The sequence below is a fragment of the Gorilla gorilla genome, chromosome 9 (assembly GCF_029281585.2).
Source record: "Gorilla gorilla gorilla isolate KB3781 chromosome 9, NHGRI_mGorGor1-v2.1_pri, whole genome shotgun sequence".
Classification (NCBI taxonomy): domain Eukaryota; kingdom Metazoa; phylum Chordata; class Mammalia; order Primates; family Hominidae; genus Gorilla; species Gorilla gorilla.
This window is the reverse complement of record NC_073233.2, coordinates 41,018,959-41,044,985: the sequence shown is the minus strand read 5'-3', so window position 1 is coordinate 41,044,985 and position 26,027 is coordinate 41,018,959. Positions and strand designations below refer to the sequence as shown.

General features: G+C 39.6%; 1 protein-coding gene and 1 long non-coding RNA gene across 9 annotated transcripts in view; one reads left to right on the top strand and one right to left on the bottom strand.

The window, feature by feature from the left end:
* The first annotated feature begins 7,960 nt into the window (after positions 1–7,960).
* LOC129525387 (uncharacterized) lies at positions 7,961–20,872 on the top strand. The gene is made up of 4 exons (XR_008669665.2): positions 7,961–8,125; positions 10,845–10,898; positions 16,485–16,569; positions 20,768–20,872. It is a non-coding gene; the product is annotated as an uncharacterized lncRNA (long non-coding RNA).
* EHF (ETS homologous factor) overlaps positions 20,322–26,027 on the bottom strand; it is a 40,772-nt gene continuing 35,066 nt past the window's right edge. For 6 of the 8 annotated variants that reach the window (XM_004050928.5, XM_055355517.2, XM_055355519.2 and 3 more), the window contains 3 exons: positions 22,465–22,527; positions 20,706–20,901; positions 20,322–20,602 (listed from right to left, as the gene is read on the bottom strand). In XM_004050928.5, coding sequence (XP_004050976.1) covers positions 20,503–20,602; positions 20,706–20,901; positions 22,465–22,527 — 359 coding nt within the window. In that variant the 3' untranslated portion in view covers positions 20,322–20,502. The remainder of the gene's footprint in view (positions 20,603–20,705; positions 20,902–22,464; positions 22,528–26,027) is intronic. The other 2 variants (XM_055355518.2, XM_055355516.2) reach the window with 1 other exon arrangement.

The following is a 26,027-nucleotide window of genomic DNA, read 5'->3' as shown; positions in this document are numbered from 1 at the left end:
ATTGAAAAATAAGCTCTGATCTAAACCTAAGAGGAGAAAAAAATGCAGTAATAGATGAAAATATCTTCAGACAGCAAATGCCACTCAGAAGACAGGAAACAACTATAAGGCATGAGGTCACCAATTTTGGTTTTTGTTTTGTCTTTCTGGTTTGTTTTGTTTTTGTAGAAAGAGGAAGAAACTTTTTAAGGGTTAAAATGAATAAAGAAAGAATGCCTTAAGATAAGCAAACACAATTACAGAGGCTTAAACGTGCACATCCTTGCCTTGATTCAACATTTACTGTATGCCCAGAAGCGTGTGGTACTGGGATGGAATAAGCAATATGACCTACTACCTGCCTTGGAGGCTAGTGTACCTAACAGTCACAAACACATACGCGCGCGCACACACACACACACACACACACACAGAGGGAAAAATTTCAAACTCAGAACAGTGTGGTAAATTAGGACACCGCAGCAGCTTGGTGTCCTCAATCTTGGGAATCCCTGTGCTGGTTCTTGTTAGAGCCAGAAAATTACTACAAGTTTCTCATATGGGGCAAGCTTTGTCTAAGGTCTCAACAGCTCAGGACTTAGACTCTGTGTTTTTTCTGGATCTGGTTTGACCCTGAGATTCATTTATCAGCCTCTGCCTTGATTTTCCCACTCCTGGTATAACAGGATGACTTGAAAAGCCTTTCTTTTCTACCATGAGTGCATTTTCCACCCCTAACCTTGTCTCTGGAAAGAAATATGAGGATCAAATGCAATAGCTTTTAAAAGGGCACTTCCCTCCGGGGCTCAGATATAAGCTTTCTTAGCTAATATATTGAAATTTATAGATAAAACAGGCTCAGAAGGGAAACAAATGTTCCCATAGCTTCTGGATACATAATAAGCCAGGATTATTGTCTCTTAAGGAAAATAGGCCCAGTCATTGCTGGTGAAGAGGGACCAACCCAAGTCAGGGAGCCCAGAGGCTAATGCTCCTGCCCCTTCTGGCTGAAGGCAGGATGTGGGGAGGAGAAAGAACTGGGGAAACATTAAGATCAAGGCAGATCAAACATTAAGACTGTATTAGTCGTTCTCACGCCGCTGATAAAGACATACCCGAGACTGGGTAATTTATAAAGGAAAGAGGTTTAATGGACTCACAGTTCCATGTGACCGGGGAGGCCTCACAATCATGGCAGAAGATGCAGGAAGAACAAAGGGACTTCTTACATGGCAGCAGGCAAAGAGGGCATGTGCAGGGGAACTCCCCTGTGTAATATCATCAGATCTCTTGAGACTTATTCTCTATCACTGAGACTTATTTGCTATCATGTCTTTCCCATGCTGTCCGATATCATGCTATTGGTCAGCATGGGAAGACCCATCCCCATGATTCAATTGCCTCCCACTAGGTCCCTCCCATGACACGTGGGAATTATGGGAGCTGCAATTCAAGATGAGATTTGGGTGTGGACATAGCCAAACCATATCAAAGACTGAGGCTCGTTAACAAGGAAGAGACAAGTGTGGGATCTTGGGAAAGTTACTGAATATCTTGAACTTAGGATGAAAAACCAAATATAGGTGCATTAAATTATTCCAAAAATATTTATCAAGCCCCTATAATGAGTATGTTATTAATAGCATCTATTACTGCACAACAAATTATCCCAAAACTTAGCATCTTAAAATAACAAGCATTTATTTTCTCACAGAGTTTCTAAGGATCAGGCATCTGGGAGCTGCTTAGCTGGATAGGTCTGGCTCAGTGTCTCCCATGAAGTCACAGTCAAGCTGTTAGCTGGGGCTCCTATCATAAGAAGGCCCATCAGGGCTGCAGAATTCACTCCCAAGATCACTAATATGGCTATTGGCTGGAGGCCTCAGTTTCCTGTCATGTGGGCCTCTCCATGAGGCAGTTCATAGCATGGCAGCTGGCTTCCCCCAAAGTGAATAATCTGAGAAAGAAAGAAAGAGAATGTCCAAGATGGAATCCTCAATATCTTCTATAACCTAATGTTAGAAGTGACATACCATTGCTCTGCCATATTATATTAGCACAAACCAAACCTGGCACACTGAGGGAGCAGACTATATAAGGATGTGAACACCAGGAAGAAGGCATCACTGGGAGGCAATCTCAGAGGCTAGTGACACCAAAGTGATACAGTCCCCAATCCCCTTGCCCTGAAACAACAAAACACACCATTAACCCTTCTAACTTAGACATTTTAGAATTCTGAGACTTTATTTAGCTAAGTGAAACTATCTTTCACCCAACAAGATCAGAAAGGCAAATATTTTTGATAAAATCTAGTAATAGTATAATTATTTCTTCCATTTATTGAGTGCTCGCTATGTGCCAGGTAGTGTGCAGACTTTACATGGATTATCACTGGGCTCTCAGCTACTTGGGAGCAGTGAGTTTTTTTTGCTGGTTCACTATCAGAGTCCCAGTGCCTAGAATAGTACTGGCACACAGAAGTTCTCAATAAATATTTATTGACTGAATGATACAATTAAACCTTCAAAATAACCTTGCAAAGTGTTATCTCTCTTTTACAAATAAATCAGAAGATTGTAGTGGCTTGCCCAAAGTCATAAAGCAAATACGTGGTAAAGTCAGGCTTGGGATGCAGGTCTATGTAGTTCCAAAGCCTGTATTCTTATCCATCACACTCCACCGTCTCCTTTGTTTCTACTGTATACCCTGACCAATGAAAATATAAAAACAAAAGGGCCTGAGGTTATATCAGAAGTATATAACTTCATAGATGCTTTACAATAAGCTATTTCCAATCTACTACAGTTTGAAAAGTTGATTCCCTGTTACTTGTTATCAAGGTAATATAGTAGCCAAGGATGAGCACTATTGCCCTGGAAGGAAAGGTAAGTGATAGATCCCTAAACACACACACACACACTCTCTCTCTCACACACACACACACACTCACACACACACATTCAGATTTCCACTCTGCATGAAAGACCTGTGAACAGATAACACTGTTAATATGTAACCGTTCCAAGTTTTCCCCAATCCTCTGCTTGCCAATGATGGCTTTGATTTTGACTACTCAATGTCACCCCAGACTTCACATTTGGAGAAGAGTTCTTCCATTGCCAGAAGAGTCTTCCAAATGTTGGGATCAGAATCAGAAAAGGAATGGAAGCAGGAGAGAGAAAGGAGGACAAGGTACGGTTGGAGGAATGAATCTTAAGAAGGAAATGAGAATTTCTGAGAAGCACAAGAGAGCAGCTATTGTGAGAAAGTGGATAGGAGAACAAAAAAAAATGTTAAAGAATTGCTATGAATGTTTATCCTTTACAGGTTTTTACAAACACTCAAAGAACTTGAGTGGTTTTGAAGTCACTTTTTGGTTTCTGAACAGTGTTCTTCGATCAAGACAGTGCACTGAGACTAGATAATATAGGATATAGTATTGAATAATTACACACAAGAACCTTACCATAAGAATAATTTCATAGACGACAATGGAAGCACCACACTGAGATACTTCTGAAGTCAGAAAAAAGAAAGAGAACATGGAGAAGGTGGGAACATCCTGCTAACAGGTAGTGTTTAATATTCTCTGCTTTAGAGAATATTAATAGATCCCAACTACGAAGTTATGATGATATCAGCATACTTGAAAAAAGTGTATATAGGCTTAAGTAGCAAACTGCAGAGCCCCCGAATTTTATACTAGTCCCAGTTCTGATTAAAGAAATTGAAGAAGATACAAGTAAATGGAAAGATATCCTGTGTTCATGGATTGGAAGGATTGATACTTTTAAAGTCTCCATACCAACTAAAGTGATCTACAGATTCAATGCACTCTCCATCAAAATTCCAATGACATTTTTCACAAAAAGAGATCAAATCCTAATTCATATGGAACTACAAAAATTCTAAATAGCCAAAGCAATCTTAAGCAAAAAGAACAAAGCCGCAGGCTTCACACTACCTCATTTCAAAATCCACGACAAAGCTATAATATAATAATCAAAGCAGCAGAGCATTTGTGTAGAAACAGACACCAATGGAACAGAATAAAGAGCCCAGAAATAAATTCACACACTTTTACTTAGTTGATTTTCCACATAGCGACATACAATGAGGAAAGGACATTTTCTTCAATAAATGGTTCTAGGAAACTGGATATCCACATGCAGAAGAGTGAAATTAAACCCACATCTCACACCATATTCAAAAATCAACTGGAAATAAATTAAATATTTCAATGTAATACCTGAACCATAAAACTATTAAAAGAAGACATAGTGAAAAATCTCCATGACATCTAGGCAACAATTTTTTTTAATATGAAACCGACAGCACAGGCAGCAAAAGCAAAAATAAACAAATGAAATTACATAAAAAATAAAAAGCACTGCACAGCAAAATCACCAGGTGAAAACATAACCTATAGAAAGGCAAAAAATATTTGCAAACCAGACATCTGATAAGGGGTTAATAGCCAAAATATATAAGGAACTCAAACAACTCAATAGTAAGAAAACAAAAGCCCATTTAAAAACAGGTAAAAGACTTGAATAGCAAATTTTCAGAAGATATGCAAATGGCTAACAAGTAAATGAGAAAAATGCTCAATGTCACTAATGATCAAGGAAATGCAAACTCAAAGCACAATGAAATATCATACCACACCTGTTAGAATGGCCATTATCAAAAAGACAAACAATAACAAGTGTTGACAAGGTTGTAGAGTAAAGGGAACTGTTGTTAGAAAGGTACATTAATGTAGCCATTATGGAAAGCAGTGTGGATTTTCCTCAAAAATTAAAAATAGGATAACCATATGATCCATGATTTCACATGTGTGAAATCTAACAAAGTCAAACCCATATAAACAGAGTAGAATTATGCTTATCAGAGGCTGGCAGTGGGGAGGAGGATTGGGGAGATGCTGGGGAAGAAAGAAAAACAAAGACACTGAAGCAACTTTTTAAAAAAAGAGTCAGAAAAACAATAATCCGTACCTTTGACCCCCAAATTTTACTTTCAGAAATATCTCTTTGATCCAAGTGTGGAAGTACATGTCTATAGTCCCAGCTACTTGGGAGGCCAAGGCAGGAGGATTTCTTCAACCCAGGAGTTTGAGGCTGTGGCACACTATGATCATGCCTGTAAATAGCCATTGCACTCAGCCTGGACAACATAGCAAGACCCCATCACAAAAAAAGAAAGAAATATTTCTTAAGAAACAAAACATTAAGAAATATAAAGATTTATGAAAAAGAATATTTATAAAGGTTACTCAATTAAAATATATTATGATACAACCTATATGTCCAATAAAAACATGATAAATAAAATAACAAAAACAATTACTTAAGAAAAGGAGAACATAAATAACTTTTATTTACATATTTGTACTTTTGTATTTTAGAAATATTCTACAACTGGATGTGATTTACTTTCACAGTATGGAAGGAAAAAATGTTTTGTTTTTAAAAAGATAATGAGTCCTAATAGCAACAGGACAGATTCAGTTTGGCTGTGAAGGAATATGGCTAGATGGGACAGAACGCCAAGCCCTGGTTACAGTAGTTAGGTGGTGTAAAATTTTTATTTTGGGGATTTAAGAGGAAAGTCTTTGATGGCTGGGCCAGTGTAGTCAAGAAAGAGCTGAGGAAATGTATACCCAGAGACGGAGGAAAGAAGTGAATAATGTTTTTGGGTTCTTTCCAAAAAAGAATAAATATTCTTCTTCCTAAAGAACTCCTTTTAGTATTTATTTTACTTTAGTTGTGCTACTGACAAATTCTGTTTGTTTTTGTTTGTCTTAATAGTCTATTTGGCTTTAATGTTTGCTAAATATTTTTTCTGGATATAGAATTTTAAATTGGACTTTTCTTCAGCATTTCAAAGAAGTTATTCGATTATTTCCTGGATTCTGTTGTTTCATAAGAAAATTTATATTATTTTATCTTTTTTTCCTCTGCCTATTTTAAAGATGTTCTCTTTGTCTTTGCTTTTCAGCAGTTTTACAAGGAAAGCCTGAATGTGGTTTTATTCTGATGTTTTCTTCTCAGAGTTTGCAAGAATGATTAAACCTGCGGGGTTTATTCATTTTGGAACATTATATCCCATTAGCTCTTCAAATTTTGCTTCATCACATTCTCTCTTCTCATACTGGAACTCAAATTATACCATTTTTAGAAATATTTACTGTGCCTCATATATCTATTATACTCTTCAGTGCTTTTTTAAATTCTTGTTTTAATCCTTTGTTTCATATGGATGTTTTCTATTGGCCTATTTTTTCAGATTATTACTTCTGCTTTCTTTTGTATCAAATCTTCTGTCAAATCCATCTATTGAGCTTTTCATTTTAGTTATTACATTTTTAGTTCTAAAATTTTAATTTGATTGTTGCTTTTAAAATCTAATAACTGCTAAAATTCTTTTAATTTATCTATCTTTATGTATTATCTATCTTTATGTAATTTATGTATCTTTTAATATATTTTCTTAGTTTTTTTGTATTTTTCTCAAACATGTTAATCCTAACTATTTTAAAGTTCACATCTGATCAATTCAACACTTGGATCTCCCATGGGTCTTTCTATCGGCTAGCTTTTCTCTTGAATTTGGTCACTTGGTCCTAGTAATTTTTGATTGAATTGTGTATGAGAAAGACTCTGAATAATGTTATCTTCCTCCTGAAATGGTTCACCCTTTCCTTTGCCGAACAGATAGATTGGGGACTATCAACTTTCACCAATCAAGGACAAAGCTGATTTGAACTAGATTTTCCATTACAGCTAGGATCATCTTTGATTTATCTCCTCTTCCTGGAATTCTCAATAAGAGCTTGAGGTGTTAACTGGAGATTTTTCTGCACAGTTGGACCTGAATTCTAATCCTCATCCCTTTGGTATTCTGAGACTACCAAAATTTCATTGTTTTTCAGAGTCTAAGTTTGTTCGTCCCCTGCCCCAAGAAGTTTCAAATTGACAAATACTAATGGTAGGGAAGCTGATATGATGGAATCAGTTATCCAGCCCTTTCTTCTCACTGACATTCTGACCCTTCAAATTTTTTTTTGTCTCTTCAGCCTCACAAGACTATCAAAATTTCAGTGGGTTTCTCTGCCCTCTTAGTAGCTACCCCTTGCTTGGGCCCTCTTTCCAAATCCCAAACTAAAAAATTCCCAAAGACAAAAAGTCACAATGTCCTTTCACATTTCTGCATGACTTCCTCTTCTTTAGAATTTTGTCCCCTTGAATTCTGGTTGCCATAGCAGCTGTCAATGCCTTCTTGGCTTCCTTACATTTTTCCAGCTCCAGATAAAAGTTCCTGTAAGGAAATAGCTTATGCTCTAAGAGGCAAGCCATCACTATTATGTTCTATTCCTCCTTAACAAGAATAAGTCCCCTTGTAGCAGCATTAGAAAAAGCTAAACTCACAAATATTGGGTCATATGCCCTCTGTTCTTTGACCTCTGAAGCTTTGTTGCTGTCATTTTCTCTACAGAACTGTTTTCCATAAGCCCGTCACCAGCTATCTTCACAATTTTATGAACTAGAGCTCTTCATTTTGTAATCAACAGAAAACTTATACTATCTAAGTATGTTCTTATTGTTCTTATTGGCTGCTGTAACTGAAAATTTCAATAATAGGGGTTACTTCAGGTCTAACCTGATCCAGGAGTTCATGATATCATCAGGGACCCAGCAAAAGTCCTCTGAAATTTGGTTTGTCCTAACCCTTCTCAATGTATTGACCTCATCCTCAGGCTAACTTCTCTCATGGAAGGAAGCAAACAGATACTTGCAGTAGTTCTGGGATTCGCATCCTCATATTATTCAGTCTTGAGGAAGAGAGTTCTATGTTCCAACATTTCCAGCCAAAAGTCCTGAGATTCACTCTGATTGTTCCATCTGAGGTCACACCATCTGAGGTCACATAGATAACCCTCACCAAGGATGCAGAATGCTGTGATCTGCTCAGCCTGGGTAGTGGTTCCATGTCTGGAGTTGAAGAAAGAGCTAGTTTCCTCAGAATCACATAGTTCCCCACATAAACTGAGAACTCGCAGAAAGAGAGAAGAGAAGAATGTAAACTCAGGAGGAACCAAGAAGAATTCATTACATTATGAAACCTGGCCAACCAAGAGGTGAATCCAAATAAAGAAGTACAAGATGAGTAATAAATGTGAAAGAACAGGTAGCAAATATTTGACACACATAGATTTAGATCTAAGACTAAACAACTTTGGGATTTGGGTCCTGATTTTGTCAAAAAGAATAAAAGTATTTAAACCTCAGTAAAATAAAAATAAAAATAGACTAACCCAAATCAGTAAGTAGGGAAAGGAAAATATGAAAAACAACACAAGAGTTAATTTTATCATCTTTTACAGCAAGGAGCTAACCAATCCTATCTAAAAATGAATGGATTTTGTAAAAGCATAATTACCCCAATATCAATCTTTTCATAATTTTATTTTTATAAACATACACATATCTCTTGAAGAGACCATATATTAAAAGAACATTTATTTGAATTGACTCCATATCTTTTTCTTCAAGTTGAGTTCAAGTCAAATTGGCTAATTTTTAATTCTTAAATAGCATGTCAGGTTGTATTATTATAAAATTATTTGTCTGTACAATTATTCTTTTTAATGAATTACTAATGTATTAATATGACTCAGATACAAAGTTTTGCAAATCTTGATTCACTGCACCCTCTCAGTTTCCACCCCCAATCATCTATCTTTTTATTATTCTAGAAGCCTCGAAAGTTGTCTACCAAATGTATACAATGATTCTTTTAGTTGTGAGATTTGTAGTATATATTTTTTAACTTCCTTTGTATTTTCTATATTTCTTCATTTTTTATAATGATCAGACATCAGGTTTTTTAAGTTATAATATTAGAAATGAAAATGATTACTGCCTTTTAATGGAAATTAAATTCCATGCTTTGGGGGAGGATTTCCTGGCTGCCAGGACCAGAGATCACCTTTCTTTTTTCTGCCATCTTGTATCCTAACTTTGCATCACTCACACACCAAACATACTCCCTAAGACCAACACTCTTAGTAGACATGTAGCATATTCCTGTTGCAGGAGCTCCCTGAGAGTCCAATCTGTGATTCCATCATTAGCATTGCTGGGACCAACCAGACTCAAGAAAAGGCAACATCTCTCAAGAGTTTTGAATTTCAAATTACACATGGTGCCCCAGGGACCTGTTTATTTTTGTGTTTTTGGCAAAAGTCTACTTCCTTCCTGTTTCTAAGAAAGCAGACTCAAAGAAAGAAGGGACTTCTCTTAGCTGTTCAAACCTCAGGCAGTGCTTCCTTTAGCAGTTTAGGAGTTTCACTGAAAGAAATGCCATTGCTTGGGAGCTGGGTTCAAATCCTAATTCTGCCACTTGGGAAATTTACATAATCATTCTGAATCTCAGTATCTTCCTCTCAAGGGAAAGATGATAATAATGACAGCACCTTGCTCATAGAGTTAAGTGAAATACAGGTAAAGTGCAATACTTTGCTTTCTCTGACACAGAGTAAACACTTAATCAGTATCAGCCTTCACGGTTACCTGTGAGCCAGGTCCCCAAGAAGCAGTGTTAGCAGATGGGGATACAATTCTTAGATCCAAAAGGACAGCATCCCTTGGAATTGGCTAAGTATGTCCAGGGATCCAGGCTCTGCTTATTTTTTCTCCACTCCCCTCCCACCTACTCAACCCTAAAACTTCACTAGAGATGGCTCAGCATTCACTTTAGCTCCCAATCCATTCTAGGGGGATAAGGGAAGCCATTTTTAAATAGTGTGGCTGAGATATAAACATTTAAAGAAATGTTGGACTTGATTCAAACTTATTTTCATAAATTCCTGGAACTTTCTGTTTGGAATGGCCTGAGATGATCTAGTCCAATCTATTGATTTACAGTGATTTACAGGCAAAGAAACTAAGGCAATAGCGTTTTTAGAACTTGCGTAGGGTCCATGGCTACTTAGAGTCACAGCCATGCCTGGAAACCAGGCATCCTGTCTCCCTGCAGTTCCCTGTTATTGATCATACTGCAATGTAATACCCTGGTTATTTGGTTCTCTTCCCCATAAGTATAAGCTCCCACTTAGAACCTCTGCTTTTTCATGAGGAAGCTGAGGCTTAAAGAGGTTAAGCCACTTGTCCAAGGTCACCCACCTTGTAAGTGAAGATATGTGAATTAAAACAAAAGTTGTTCCAACTCAAAAGCCTGTGCTTTTTACTCTGTTAGCCTGTATTCCAGTTTCCTTACTAAAGAAAGAACGGAGCCAGGCACAGCGGCTCATGCCTGTAATCCCAGGCATGGATTTGGAGGCCAAGGTGGGAGGGTTGCTTGAGTCCAGGAGTTCGAGACTAGCCTGGGCAACATAGCAAGCCCCTGTCTCTAAAAAAGAATTTTAAAATTAGCCAGTTGTGGTGATGTGTACCTGTAGTCCCAGCCACTTGGGAAGCTGAGGCTGGAGAGCTGCTTGAATCCAGGAGGTCAAGAGTGCAGTGAGCCCTGATTATGCCACTGCCCTCCAGCCTGGGTGACAAAGTGAGATCCTGTCTTTAAAAACAAAAAAAAGAGAGAGAGAGAAGAATGTGCATCAATGGAGGCAGCATGGTGGAGTAAAACTGGAAGTGAAATGGGCTCTCATGCTGACCTACTGTGCGAACTAGGACCACTCACAACCTTGTCTTCAGTCTGTCTGGTGCAATAGGGCAGCACCTAGTGCCGTGAACCTTGATTGTCATCAATTCATAGTTGAAATTGATGAATAAGTAAAGCACTTATTTCTTGCACCATGAAGCCACGTCCTTCATTTCTCCTTGCTTTCTCTCTCATAGGAAACCTTGGTGGAGAGTCCAGCATAGGCCCAGAATCTTGCAATCCACATCCAGGTGAGACGTGTCCTCAGGTCAAACCAAGAGATGCCCTCTGTTTTCACAGCTTCAGCAGGGATCACCGATTCTATCTAGTGTGAATGCACTGTTTGTTTTCCTTCTTTTCTTTCTGTTTGCCATTGGAAAAGTCCATTAGTGCTGAGTGACATGACTAAACAGTAAAGGAGAGAACAGTTGATGTGTTAATAACTCTTAGGTAAATACCATTTGTTATTGTCACCGCTGAGGCTTTCAGAGAGATGGCACCATTCCTGGTCCTGTACTGTCCTCTTGTTGGCTCTGTCTTTCAGCAACCTGGAAAGACAGGTTTGGAGGGGGAAGGAGTCTGAAAGGGATTGGTGAGCAAGAGGAAGGAAGGGTATGGGAAAGGAACAGGGACTCTGAAAGAGACACAGAGAGCAAGAGAGAGAAGGGCAGGCAGACATACAAACATACAACACATAAACACACACACACATACACACACATACACACAGTGAAGCAGAGGAGAGAAGATAGAAGTGATGATTAATGGGATCTTTTACCAGATTCCAGGAACACTCTGTGTCCCTTCCTCAGAAGTGCTGGGACTTTTGCATCCATCATTTCTTAACAGCGCTGACATGGTCCCTCTGGTTCCATACATCGGCCCTTCCACCAATGTCTAGGATGTGCAGTTGTTCCTGCCTGACTTGGCTGTGGCCCAGAGGGAAGATGATGTTGGCTGGATTTGAGGAATCAGCACAAGAAAGTTGCGTGGTATCACTATGGAGTCCAGGAGGAAAAAGGAGCTTCCCTGAAGATGTCTCTGCTTTGAGGATGGAAGAGCCCTGTGAATATGGGGGGACGATGGCCAAGAAGATTCACATTGGGTGGGATTTTTGAAGAGGAAAGTGGGAAGACTGGCTTCCCCTTCTAGCCAAGAGCCTGGGTGACCTTGAGTTTGCTCTTTAAGCTCTCTAAACTCTTATGAGAAGAGTTTGTACCAAATAATCTTCCAGCTCTGGGGCTATGATTTTAAGGCCGATCAGATATCAAATGCTCTTTGAATCTTAGTCCTTACCCAGGGACGGTCAGGTATGCCCTTTAACACAGGGTAAAATGACTTGAAGACACCATGTTGACTAGTTATCATTGCATTCCCATGCTAGACACTCTAAATATTAATACCTCTCTTTGGGTCATCATAAATTCAAAAATAAGTTTCTTACTTTGTTTAGTGCTTAATTATTTTCTTAATGCTTTCAAAGGAAGACAATAGAACATTAAGTTTAAGACCTAAATTCCGGTTTCAGCCAGGCAGAGATTCAAATAGCAGCTCTTCCACATCAGCACAATGAACTCAGGTACAATTCTTCACCTCTCTGAACCTCAATTTCCCAAACTTGTCTCGTGAGGTTAGAGTGAGGGTTACAAGAAAAAATAAAATCAAAGTGCTTTGCACAATGCCTGCACATATAAACCCTTTAAAATTATTAAATGTGCCGGGTGTGGTGGCTCACACCTGTAATCCCAGCACTTTGGGAAGCTGAGGGGGGCGGATCACCTGAGGTTGAGAGTTTGAGACCAGCCTGACCAACATGGAGAAACCTCATCTCTACTAAAAAAAAAAAAAATACAAAATTAGCCAGGCATGGTGGTGCATGCCTGTAATCCCAGCTACTCAGGGGGCTTAGGCAGGAAAATCGCTCAAACCCAGGAGGCGGAGGTTGTGGTGAGCTGAGATTGCACCATTGCACTCCAGCCTGAGCAACAAGAACGAAACTCCATCTCAAAAAAAAAAAAAATTATGAAATGAACAGGGGCTAGAATCTGTTTGCTTGATTCCCACAACAACACTGGGAAGAAGGTATGTCCCCATTTCATAGAAGAAGAAACTAAGGAATGGAGAAATGACAGGTTCATAGTCTCCAGCCAGTTAGAGTTGAAGTCAGGACCAGGAAGAAAACAGTTTGTACCTCCCTTATATCATTATGAAGTTTCTTGAGGCTGACCTTTCAAGAGGCTAAACTTTGAGGCAAAGAATGGGGAGAAAGAAGGGGGCTGAGGATTTAATCTTGGGGAACACAGACAGAAGAATGAGAAGAGAAGGAACTGAAGAACGAATACTCAGGAAAGCAGAGGGCAAGAATTTCATTGGTGCGGAAAACAAGGGCTTAGATTATTTTCCGAAATTAAAGGGGGTAGGGTGTCACCAGTGTCAAAAATCATAAAGTCAAAAGAAAGGCCTTGGAATTTGAAAATAAGCATGTCCTTTATTTATTTATTTATTTATTTATTTATTTATTCTACAAATATTTATGGGGTCAGGGGGACATGTCAGGCACATTGTCACTCTAGGAACACATTGGCCAACATGGAAGTTTCTGGCTCCTGCTCTCCAAGAGCTTATGTTCTAGCAGTGATAAGAAATACTATAAAAGTAATGAATTTTTGGGGGTGGGAGACCAGAGTTTTATTATTACTCAAATCAGGTTCCCCAAGCATTCAGGGAGCAGAGTTTTTAAGGATAACTTGGTGGGTGGAGGGAAGCCAGTAAGCCAGGAATGCTGATTGGTCAGAGATAAAATCATAAGGACTTGGTAAACTAATGAATTTTAAAAAATAATTTCAGATACTGTAATTTCTGTGAAGATTAAATGTCGACAATATAATAGGAAGCAACGCGAGATAGGTGGGCAGCTAAAGCAAGTACAATCAGGAAAGCAACGTTTTGAACTGAGACCGCATGACTAAAAGGAACCAGCCACGTGAAGATCGAAAGTGCGTTGTCAGTATAGGCAGCAGCTATAGGAAAGTTCCTGAGGCAGGAATGAGTTTGACTATGACCTCCAGTAGGGCATTGTCAGTGACTTGATGTGAACAGAGGCCAGATCATGATAGTAATGAAGGAGAATTGATTTATAAGGAAAGAGCGCCTAAGGGCAGATGACTTACGCAAGAAGTTGTTCTTGAAAAGAAGGAAGAAAGTGGTATTAGTGCCATTTATAGCGGAGTGGGCAGTGGCAACCATTTCTATTTGGGGACCTTTCATTTCCCTTCCCATTTTGGTCATCTTCCCTTAATGCCAATATTATCCACCAAAAAACCACATCCTTGGAACATTCATATTAATGACTGTAGGGTATTTTTGGGGTTTGGAGATAAGAATAATCAAATCCTCCCACACGAAGGCTCCACTGACAACATCAAACCTGTTTGTACTGGCAGATACTGTCATCACTCCAGCAAACACAGTTATTTGCTTTGGATCTTTATTTTTTGTTCTCTACAATTCAGGGTCACCTTTGGTTTCTAAGGCTCCCAGGAATCTTATTTCACTGTTGGTTAGCTTTGATCACTATCCTTTCCACCCTTACCCGACCCTCCCAGGTCAGATTTTAGAGCAGTACTATCCTATGGAATTTTCTCTGATGATGGAAATGTTCTGTACTCCACTGTCCAATAAAGTAACCATTAGCCATATGCGACTATTCGGCACTTGAAAAGTGGATAGTGTGATTAGAAACTTAAATTTTAATTTATATAATTGTAAGTAATTTAAACTTAAATTGTCACCTGGGGCTACAGCCTGTAGTTTTGAGTAGATAATTCTAATGAGTTAAAATTGAGAAGGGTTCATAGTTTTCAAAGAGTCACTTTGCAAGATCTTTGTGATTACTGAGAAATGCATCAATGCAAATAAATAATGCCCAAGTCCGTAAGTGAGGGATTTCTTCTCAAGGAGGAAAAAATGGAATATATTCAAAGCTGGCCAAGTTTGATGTGCAGAAATATTATCAGAAAACTTATTTGGCCCAAACATGAAAAATATTGCCTCTTCTGAGAAGTAATTTTTAAAGATTAGGAGTGTCCTAAGGGGTGCTGGTTTCATGAGGTCTCCTTTGATGAAAGGTGTCCATCGTCAAATAGGCTAAGGGAAGTGGGCACACTTTTTCCCTCTCTTGTGGATTCACAATGCACATTATCATAGTAAAAACTCTGAGAAGTCTTACAGTAACTAGCTCTGTTTAACTATAGAAACCTCTATGTGTGTGCATGTGTGTGCGTGTGCATGTGTACATGTGTGTGTGTAAAACATTAGCATCCTGAGAAACTAGAGAAATATTATTGGTAGAACATGGACTTGGGTTGGGGGTGGTAGGGAGGAAAGAGGGACGTGTGTAAACAATGCCAGATCTACCCCTTATTACCAGCTGTGTGACCTTCAGAAAGTCACTTAACTTTTCTGATCCTCATTTCCCTCATATGAAAATCGGAGATAGTATCTATAAATCCAGGCTTATATGAGAAATGAATATAATAATATATGTAAATAGCATTATCATAATTCCTGGGACAAGTGAATCTTCCCAGAGTAGTTAGCTATTATTAATTTCATGATCATTTATGAAATTATGTGACTAAATAGCTGAGGCTTTCTGGACCCAGGGAGAAACGTGCTATGAACTACTGGAGCTCACTTACTGCCTGGTGACATTTTTAAGTATTGTATTGGAGACCTGGATATGAGGGTCATCTTTTCTACCTTTCTTTATATCCAGCATTGAACGCCTTCCTGCAATCCATTCTCAGAACAACAGCCAGAAGAATCCTTTTAAACCAGAAGTTGGATCATGTCACTCCTCTAGTATCTCCATCACACGCATGCAAAGGAAAAACTAGAGCGTTCGTAATGGCCTCTATGTGATCTGGTCCACCAGTGCCTCTGTTTCACCATTTCTTAACTATTGCCAGTCTACTCTGGCAAACAGACCTCCTCACTGTTCCCTGGTCATGATAAGGAACACACCCACCTTAGGACCCTCTCACATCACTTCAGTATGGATCACTTCCCCAGTTATCTGTATATCTGTGTGGCTCCTTCCTTCAGATCCTTCAGTTCTTTACTGAAATGTTTCCTTCTTAACACTGCCTAAATTTACAGCATGCCCCTATTGTATTAAGTGCTCTAGCACTCTCTGTTCCTCTATATTTCTTTACTACACATCCAATATGCTATGCTTTATTTATTTATTTGTGTTTTTTCTTGACTGTTTCTACTCAATACAACGTAAATTTTATGAGAGCAGAGATTTTTGTCTCTTTCATCCTCTGCTATAATTTGGTGCCTAGAACAATATCTGGCACAAAGTAGATGCTCGATAAATGCTTTTTGAGTAAAGTAACGCAGAAGCTGTATGTGTTCTGTTGCTAGAGGCTAAGTGCATTTTCTCTAAGTCCAGCATTGAATGGATTATTGAAGAATGAAACACACATTTCCAGGCTGGTCTCTGGTTTTTATTAGTGTTTCCTGGGACCCATCAAACAAATAAACATATTTTGAAAAATATAATTATTTGATAAAACAGGAATAGCAGGAATAGTTTGAATTTAACATAGCTTAAAGGGAAAGATTTCTGATTTTTTTTAAATAGTAGCAATAGAGTTGTTTCCCACAAATTGTCAACCCAGGAGCCAGATGGAAAGAAAAACAAGAATTATGCAGATAGCTACAGAAAGATTAATCCCAATTTAGTTAAACTTGTGAAGGCTTGTACATTTCAGAGGTTCATAAGACACAGTCTCAACAGGAGTTTTTTTTAATAAATGCTCTATCTCTAGTTCCAGAAACTGAATTCCAAGAAGCTACACTGAGGATAATTCAGCTCTGATGTTGTGATTACTGTGATGTTCTTTCATTCATACAGTAAGTATCTGCCCAATACGTAACTACCGAGATCTATTGCATCGTACATAATTAGACAAGCTCCTCACACATATGGGCCCATGCCGTGCACATAGTAGGCACTCAACAAATATTTGCTTAACTACAAAAGAATAATATAACTGCCTTCCTTCTTAACTGTTTTACCTTTTTCTATACTTGATATATTTGAAAAACAACATGCTTGCAAAATTAAAATCTAACATGCATTACTAACTTTATCAAAAGATCCCTCAGTATTTTTCAAAAAGGAAAAAAAATAATAAAAACCAATCCCCCAAATACTAAAACTTAGAACTGCTTTACACTTAAATAGCAATTTACATCATATTAACATATTCATAATCTTCATTGGTTAAAACAGGTCAAAGGTTTATTACTGGCTTCTCATACCAGATAAGTCTCACAGTTCCCAATAAGGCAACAGAATCCTCATCCAACATATATTGACTTGTGGAACCCAACGGCCTGTTTTGGTTTCATTTCAGCGCAAGTAGAAGGCAAAATAAAGAGTCTCACAGTAAAATGTTCATAGTAGATAATATGTCCTCGAAGGTTGTGCCGTTGTGCTCTTATTCCACTGAAGAAATTATTCACATCCCAATTATAGATATGGTCTCCCAATCAGAGGAGTCTTTTAGAAGACATTCATTCATTCATTGAACAAATATGTGTTGTGTACTTGTCCCATGCTAGGTAACAGGAAAATAATAGTGATTGATAAGACATAGTCCCCGTCCTCAAAGAGCTAACAGTCTAGCAAGGCAGGAACTTTGAGAAAAGACTAATGTGTTCAAAGGAAAACTCATAACCTAGGTCTCCCTTCTCAGATGGCACATTCAAGAAACTGTTGCTTATGCCCCTGAGGGCCAGAGCCTTGCTTAAGTCTTACCAAGTCAAATATCTATCAGCCTCAGATGATTTGAGCCTGGTAAAGTCTTAGCAATAGATTTGCTGCCTCATGTTCCCATGAAAACCTAATAAGAGAGAGCCCTTTCACCTCAGGCATACGGGGGTTTAAGGATAACATGTTTAGTGACCATGTGGATGTTCAGCACAGGTGAGCTTCTCAAGTGAAAGCCATGTGTCCCCAAAAGAAAGGAGGGCTTATCCATAAGACTTTGCTCTCCCTTTCAACACTGTGGTGGGAAGTACTCTGTTACCACCCCAAGTTGGCATAGCTCGATTACTTTAAGTTCTCCAAGTCACGAACAGCACATAGAAAATGCAGCAAACTCAAGTCAAGACAATAGAGAGATATGCTGAGAACTTAATACTCAAGCCTTAATCAGGCACCAGATGCCAAGAAACCTTCACTCCCAACAAACAACACAATCCACTAATTATCTGTAGAATTGTTGTAGTTGGTACTCTTCACATTCACTTACTCCTTAGCAAAGATTGCTCTTGAATGGAAAGGTTGCAGAAAGAGCCAAAGCCAATTTGGAAGAACTGAGAAACTTACAGGTTTGAGGAACGGTGAACTCAGAGAAGGATCTAGCCTCCTTAGATGATGAACAGGCAAAGTCAGAGAAGGAACCACAGTGAGAGAATTGGCAGATGCCCCTAATAAAATCACACAACTCAGACACACACACAGACACACAAATATTCATGCGTTATACCCATTCAAGTAACTGGATATTTAATTCATTCTATGCAATGAACAGTCAAATGCTGGGAAGGCCCCATAGTTCTTTGGCCTTGCTTGTAAAGCAACATATGTCTTTTCTGCAGGAATGTCTGAGTTGCACAGTCAAGATCTTCGCTGTTCATTGTTCTTTTTCTCAGCTCTTTCAGTAACTGTTACTTGACAACACTAAGTTAAACCTTTACAGAGGTGACCAAGCCAGGCAGAAATAAAAATGGATTTGGTTGCACCTTCAGAAAGTTATTCATGTGTGCTCCAAGATCACTACCTAGAATGGCTCTCATTGTAATTAGGACAAATTTTTAATTCTTCTTACTTCTAGCCTCATGAATATATTACAAACACTTTGCAACCTTTGAATATGAATTGCTCACCTCTACCAGGTAAGACACTGTGGTAGGTGCTCTATTAGTTGATGAAAAGCACTCCTTCTTATGGATACATGTCTTCATTTGCATATTATTGCTGGAGAAAGAGAGGTAGAATAGAGGAGCAAGCCAAGGACATGAGAGAGCCAAAAAGAAAAGCTGCAAAAGGGATGAGAACATTCAAATCCATTTTCAAAGTGTCTACTTATTCCTGTGCTTCCCAGATTGCATGGCTCAATGATAAGTCTCCAGGACCCCCAGAACAATTCCTCTATTGAAGAAGAAGCTTTTAACTCCTTGGTGACAATTGTGCCTGAGCTGAGTTTTCTGTTTATTTTTTTCATCCTTTCTTTCTTTTCTTAAAAGATAAAACAAAACAAAAAAAATTCCTCTGAGTACAAATCTAGGCAATAAACCATTCACCTGGGATCAGTTCAGATGAGACAGTAAACAGATAATCCTAAAGACAAAAAATTATAGGAATTAATACCTGCAAAGAGGATTTTCCCTGGAAATTCTTTTCTTGGTGTTTCCTTCTACAATATAATTTTAATTCTGCTTTGTAATTCCAGTGAAAATGTCTTCTATTGTAGTTCCTGCTACATTACTATGCTTACTTTATCTGACATTGGCTCTCATCTGGGGTTCTGAAAAGAAGCTCCTCTAGCTATTTCAACTTATTGTCCCTAACATTTAAAACATAAAGATAGGTTGAGGTTGAAGTCTTGCTTTTGCTTCACTCTAAGGAACTAAAAGACCTTACATATCTTTTTCTTCTGAGAATAAACCACCATCCTCATATTGACTAGCTAAACTGGTGGTTCTCAATCAAGGGCAAATTTGCTCCCCCCCCGCCCTCGCCCCGGGAACATTTGGTGATGTCTAGAGACATTTTGCGTTATCACAGCTGGGGGGTTTCTGGTGTCAAGTGGTTAGAGACCATGAGTGGATACTGCTGAACATCTTACAATGCACAGGAAAGCCCTCACCACAAAGAACACTCCAGCCAAAAATGTCAATTATGCAGATTGAGAAACAGACTATAGGGATACAAGAGCAAACTCTTCAGCCATTTCCACACCACCGTCTCCTTTTTCCAACTTATTTTTAAGCACTTGGAGCAAAAAAGAACCAAGCTGGGTTCTCTCTTAAATAGCTAGAAGTGAGCAGACAGGGCAATTAAAGTATTTCACCAACCATCCAAAGGGGAGAAAGGAAGACAGCCCTGGCGTCAGATAAACCATTCCTGAATGAGTATAAAGACCCCGCCATTATTCTTCTTGCTGATTTAAGCATTCCAAGTCATGTGATTATGCAGAGATTATAGCCAGCCTTGGGTTTTGGAAGTCCCCATTCTCCACTCACTGGATCCTAAGGCTCAGGTTAAACTTCCTGGCATCCATCCACTTTGTCCTAACCATCTGAGACCCTGGAATTCAACTCAGCAACAATGTTCACCTCCCTTGACGAAGCCATATGGATGCTTATGTGTGGAGGATGCATCACCTTTTTCTAAATCATGTCACATACAAAATATTTAATGCCCTCTGATTTTTTTTCTTTCTCTTAGCAAGAAGCAAAAGGCTACAAATCCTGTTACTCTTGCAGTGAAAAAGAATTCACAATAGAGGTGAAAAAAAATCACAACCACATACAGCATCATATTTCACAGAAAACTGTGTACGTTTTTTCCCCATATAGGACATACTTCAAAGTAACAAAATAATTTTTTTAATCGACTGTAGTGTTTCTTCTTCCCGTTAGAAGTAGTTTCTTTTTCCCCTCATGGTACATAAATATCAGAGAAAAGTAGTCTTTGAAATATTTACGTCCAGGAGTTCTTTGTTTCTGATTATTTGGTGTGTGTTTTGGTTTGTGTCCAAAGTATTGGCAGCTTCAGTTTTCATTTTCTCTCCATCCTCGGGCATTCTTCCCAAATTTATATACCAGTCTTCGTCCATCCACACGCTCCAGAATTTCTCTTTTGTAGTAATATCTGTAACAAAGGAGATTGCATAAGGTGACTGATCAGATGAAGGTTGCTAGGTAAATAATGGGTCGTACAGCCTTATTGTTTTCAGAGACATGAAACTCCTCACCTCATAGCTCGGCTGAGCTTTTCATAGGTCATGCTGCTGTTGTTCTTCTTTTTACCCCATAGCTGAGCCACTGCCTCTGATTTCAAGAACCTGAAGACGCCCTCAGATCGGTCTTCCCATTTTATTAATCCTGGGTTCTTGTCTGGGTTCAAGAGGATGTCGCGGATGAATTCCCATAAGTGAGTCCCTCTCGGGTCTGATGAAAAGCAGAAAGGCAGGTTATTAATGATCTAAGTCACAGCAAAGATAGGGCAGAGAGCATTGAGTTAGGTCATCTTCCTGCAAGTAGGAGATACTCATTTCTCCCCTACTTGTCAGGGAAGATGGATCACAGAATCACCAGATGTTGGACATTAAAAAGGTATTTAAGAATAAACTAGCACAATATTTTATTTTACAAATCAGGAAACCGAGGCACAGAGAACTTAAGTGACTTGATCAGGATCACACAGCTAACTAGTGACATAGCCAAGACTAAGCAATAGGTCTTAGGTCTCCTAAGCCAGGGGGAAGTTTCTTCTAGTTATTATTCACAAATTGCTTGGGGTTCACTTCAACCTGTCACTTCCCCAGAGAGCAACTCTCAACCACTTTTATCTAGTACCTCAAACAATTAAATTGCTTTGACCCAGCAACTGTGTTTCAGCCAAATGCAAATCAGTAAGGGTCTAGAATGTTTACTCCCAGAATAGATGAGGGTGGTAGGGAAAGGGGTGGTCACGCAGGGACTGGAGGACCCAATTTGAAAATGAAGCCACTACTGCAATAAGATTATCAACCAAATTCAACTTTACTCCCACTGAATTTTTGATGCCCCACCCCCACCCCACCCACCTTTCGAGGAGTTGCATTAATATGGTTTTGTGGGATTATGTGAAAGAGCAGATAAAGACATTCTAATTCCTTATAATTTCTGGATTATACCTTTTTTTTTTTTTTTGAGACAGGGTATCACTCTGTGGCCCAAGCTGGAGTACAGTGGTGCAATTACAGTTCATTACAACCTAGACCTCCCTGGCTCAAGCAATCCTCCTGCCTCAGTCTCCCAAGTAGATGGGACTACAGGCACGTGCCACCATGCCCAGCTAATTTTTGTATTTTTTGTAGAGATGGGGTCTCGTCATGTTTCCCAAGCTGGTCTTGAACTCCTGAGCTCAAGTGATCCACCCACCTCAGTCTCCCAAAGTGCTGGGATTACAGGCCTAGATTATACCATCTTGATTTCTTTCTGTGATCCACCCACAATTCCATGTCTCTGATATTTCGTATATGTTCGTAAGATTTTATTACTGAAGGAGACCCAACTCCCAAAGAGCAGTGTTGAATCTTAAGAAAAAACAGTCATTTCTTGGAATGGTAACTCCACAAAGGTAGGAGGCCAACATTTAGCAAAAGAAAGGATGATACATCTCAGCTGTTTCTTCTTATCTCGCTCCTATTCCCACCCTTTTCTTCTGGGAGAGATGGAAATTGCTAACCCCATGCCTGCAAGCAGTTCTTAGGCACTGGGTGTCTCAGTTTTAGAGCACATATGACAGAACAAGGAGGAAATGTCCAGTGGGGCTCCACTTTGAGAAACAGCTGCAGAGGGGGCTTACTTTGCTAGCAACTGACGCCTCTCTTTTCTCACTCCACCCTGTTTGGGATGAAGACATGAAGGCAGCAGACAGAGGCGATATTTGCCAAAAAACTAGTGGCCTCCAGATGTGCCCGATGTGATGGGAAGGACCAAAGGCCATCTGAAAGCCAGCCAACTTACTGTGCTTTTTGGTGTGGCACTTGGCAGGGGGGTCTTGCTCCTTTTTCATATCAGGTGATTCTGCTAAGGAGAAAAATTAGAGCCGTTTAATTGACCTATTTCCTATAATTCTCTTTTTCATTCATGCATCCACTAATTTAAACAATATTTACTGAGCACCTACTGCATGCCTGGCACCTTTGAGTATGTGCTAGTGAACCAAACAAAACAGAGATGATAAATGCTATGGAGAAAAATGATGCAGGTTAAGAAATGGAGATAGATGTATGGACTTGGGAATAATTTGCAATTTGATACAAGGTGGTCATAGGAGACCTCTCTGATTCCACGACCTAAAGGATATGAGGGAAAAGGTCATGCGGAGAGCTTGTGCAACAGCCTTCCATGTGTAACATAGAAGTGCAAAGGCCCTGAGGTTGATGTGTATTTGGTATATGCATGCTGTAAGAGGCAGAGAGGGAGGAGCTGAGGTTCTGATCATTAATCCCTTATGGGACTTTTAAGGACATGACTCTGAGAAAGATGGAAGCCATTGAAAGATTTAGATCATTGAAAAATTTGTGGTTTTTTTTTTTTGTGTAATAGAAAAATGTAAACATTTATAACAAAGGAAGATGACTTTTAAGCCAGAGGAGTGCCCTTTTTTGGCATGCAAAGTTACATTTTAATCAGCCTGACAAAGGGGCCATTGAGTGGCCCAAGCTCAATACAGAGGGCCACAGTGGACTATGGAAACACAGATTAGTTTAACAAATGACTCATTATGGCAACCTCTGCGACTATTACCAAAGAGGAGATGATGGAGGCGGACCTGGGAAATAAAAATTCTTCTCAGAAAGAAAACTAAATGATCTAGCCGTGTGTGTGAGTGTGAGTGTGTGTGTGTATGTGTGTGTGTGTGTATTGGGAGGACCAAAGTAGATCTTACAAAGACTCTCACACTCAAAAATCAGCCAATTTTAATACAAAGTTGTCGCTAAATACAAGCCAATTATTTTAAGAAATTGGGCCAGTAAAACTGACCTCTTCCATGTGCCCTTCCTAAACTAGGGTCCACTGACCCAGTGTGGCCTTCAAGAGCCCCTGGACTGACTGAAACCATATATGAAGGGAGAGGGTTCACAGCATCCATTCAATTATCAAGAGAAGCCTATTATTCAAAAAAGCTATGAACTGCCAGCCATTAGCTCCTAATTAAATTGGTTAAGAAAAAAAAGCTACTGTTTATTGAGCACTTACTATGTACCAGGCACTGTACTAAGCACTTTAAATGAATCACTTTATTTAATTCACACAATAACTCTATGACGCAGGTACTAATATGATCCACAGTTTTCAGCTGTGGAGGATCTGAGAAACAGAGGGGTCAAATGACTTGACTAGAGTCACACAGCTGGAATGTGGAGCCAGGATATGAACACAAACAGTTTGAATCCAGAAGCTTTACTCATAACCACGATTCTATGTCACTTCCAGAAATGGTGGCTGGCACATAATCTCCCTTTGCACATAACAGATTTCACACAAGCCTTTCTTGCCAAGAATCAGGTTCACTTCTGTAATGCTCTTGTTAGTAGAAAAGATAATTTCAATCTGACAATTCTATATTTCCCAATGTTCATGGGCCCTTTCAACCATCTTATCACCCAGCTAATCAAGACTCAGTGTTCCCAGCAATTTCTCGAAACGTCATGGCAGGATGGAGAGAGGGATTTAATAAGACCTCAGTAAACAAGAAACCTCTCATCCTGGTTAAGAATTTCTCTCCTGGCATTGTCACTAGCAGGGCCTGCACCTGACTTGGGTTTCTCTGAAATCCGAGAGGACAAATTCACAGGAAATGCAAGGAGACTTCACTCTCCCTCCCTGTAGGTTGCAGGGTGAGGTTGCAACATCCCATCAGGATGTGACAATATTGCGACAGGTCTGGCATCCACCCCGGTTTCCAAGTGATACATCACTCTGACAGGGCCACGTTGTACTGCAGACAAAGAGTGGCATTTACCCAGCAGGCCACAAGCAAAGCTCATTGTCAAATGACATCCAGGAGGGATGCAGGGCCATTATTTCAGAGCCAGGAGTTGAATTCAGAAAAATACAAGAGTTTCTCAGTATATTGGCCTCAATTATTGTTTGTGGGTTCCTAGCTGATCTAGAATCAGTTGCTTCAGAGTTCAGGTGCCTTGTGAATAAGACGAAAACCTTGGACCCTCTCCTCAGAGAAAAATGCACATATATGTACACATGAAATTTTGTCAACAATTTCAGGGGGCTGTGGCCCATGCAGCAGTCCATGGACTCTAAAACCCCTACACTAGATAAACCATGAGGAAATATTCTTTGAGTTGTCAGCCGTTTACCCAAGCTAGGCTCCACCCAGCTAGGAACATTCTTTTTTTAATCCCCAAATAAAAATCTTTCCGTCATCATAAAGGGGAATAAGCAGTCAAAGGCAAAAGAAGAACCTAATTTCTTCCAGACCTCTCTGCCTGTTGCAGTGTGCAGGGGTAAGCCGTGGAATCACTGGCCTGCTTTACCACTGATATCTTTTGATCTTTAACCTCTCTTTAATATGTGTCCTCCTTCTGCCCTAGAATAAAAGTCAAGACCTTTGAAGTTAGCCATGTGGTTAAGTGATTCATTCTTATAAAATAATGGCTTGCCCTGGAGAAGTTGTCCAGCCTGGCTTTCTCTTGCTTGGCTCCCAGGCACTCCAGGCCAAGGTCCTATCCAGTCCAGGCAGGGGCAGCAACAAGCCACAGGTTTGTGATGCAAGTGAGAGAGCGTGACTTCAGCTAAGCTGCTTCGCAAGAAGCAAAGATTAGAAGCATTTGCATATGATTCAGCTGTGAGCCATTTCTTTACGGGATATACAAATTTCAGTGTTCTAATAGACCGTGCCACCCTAGCTTTAGGCTCAACAAGTCAGTGGATAAACACATCAAGCCCGAGCTGGCATGACAGGCTGGAGGACTGTCGAGCGAACAGGACACTGGCAGCGGGCATTTTATGAAATGGGCAGATGACAGAGAAATCAAAACAAAGCCTATTTCCCCACCTGCGTTTATCACAGAGGGCATCAGTTTATGCTGGGCCTCGCCTTAGCTCAGCTGGTAACTAGCATTAAAACATAGAAAGATATTTCACTGCATTCAATTACGTGGGAGCTCGAAATATAAAGACTCAGGCAAATGACCAAGGTTTTTCCGGGGGTTCTGGTTCCATGCAGTAGAGACTATAAACTATTCTGAAAGAAACTGACCCATATAAGGCTGTAATTAACTATCCTACTGAAGGGCTATTACCCCAATGAATACACCAACCCCAGAGACTGCATTGATTCTTTAGGGCCTGGGTGATTGATCTCATTTTCCAGCCTGGGTTACAATCACAGGATAGAAATGGGGAGCTGCAGCAAACAAGGATCAGAAGGGTAAGGAGAGAAGATTCCTGAGCCCATCTTAAGAAGGACTATTGAAAAATACAATCGGTGGACTCAGGAGAGAGAGAGTTCCTTGCTACTGCAAATGCAAAAGCAGAAACTGGCCTCTAAGGCCCCTACT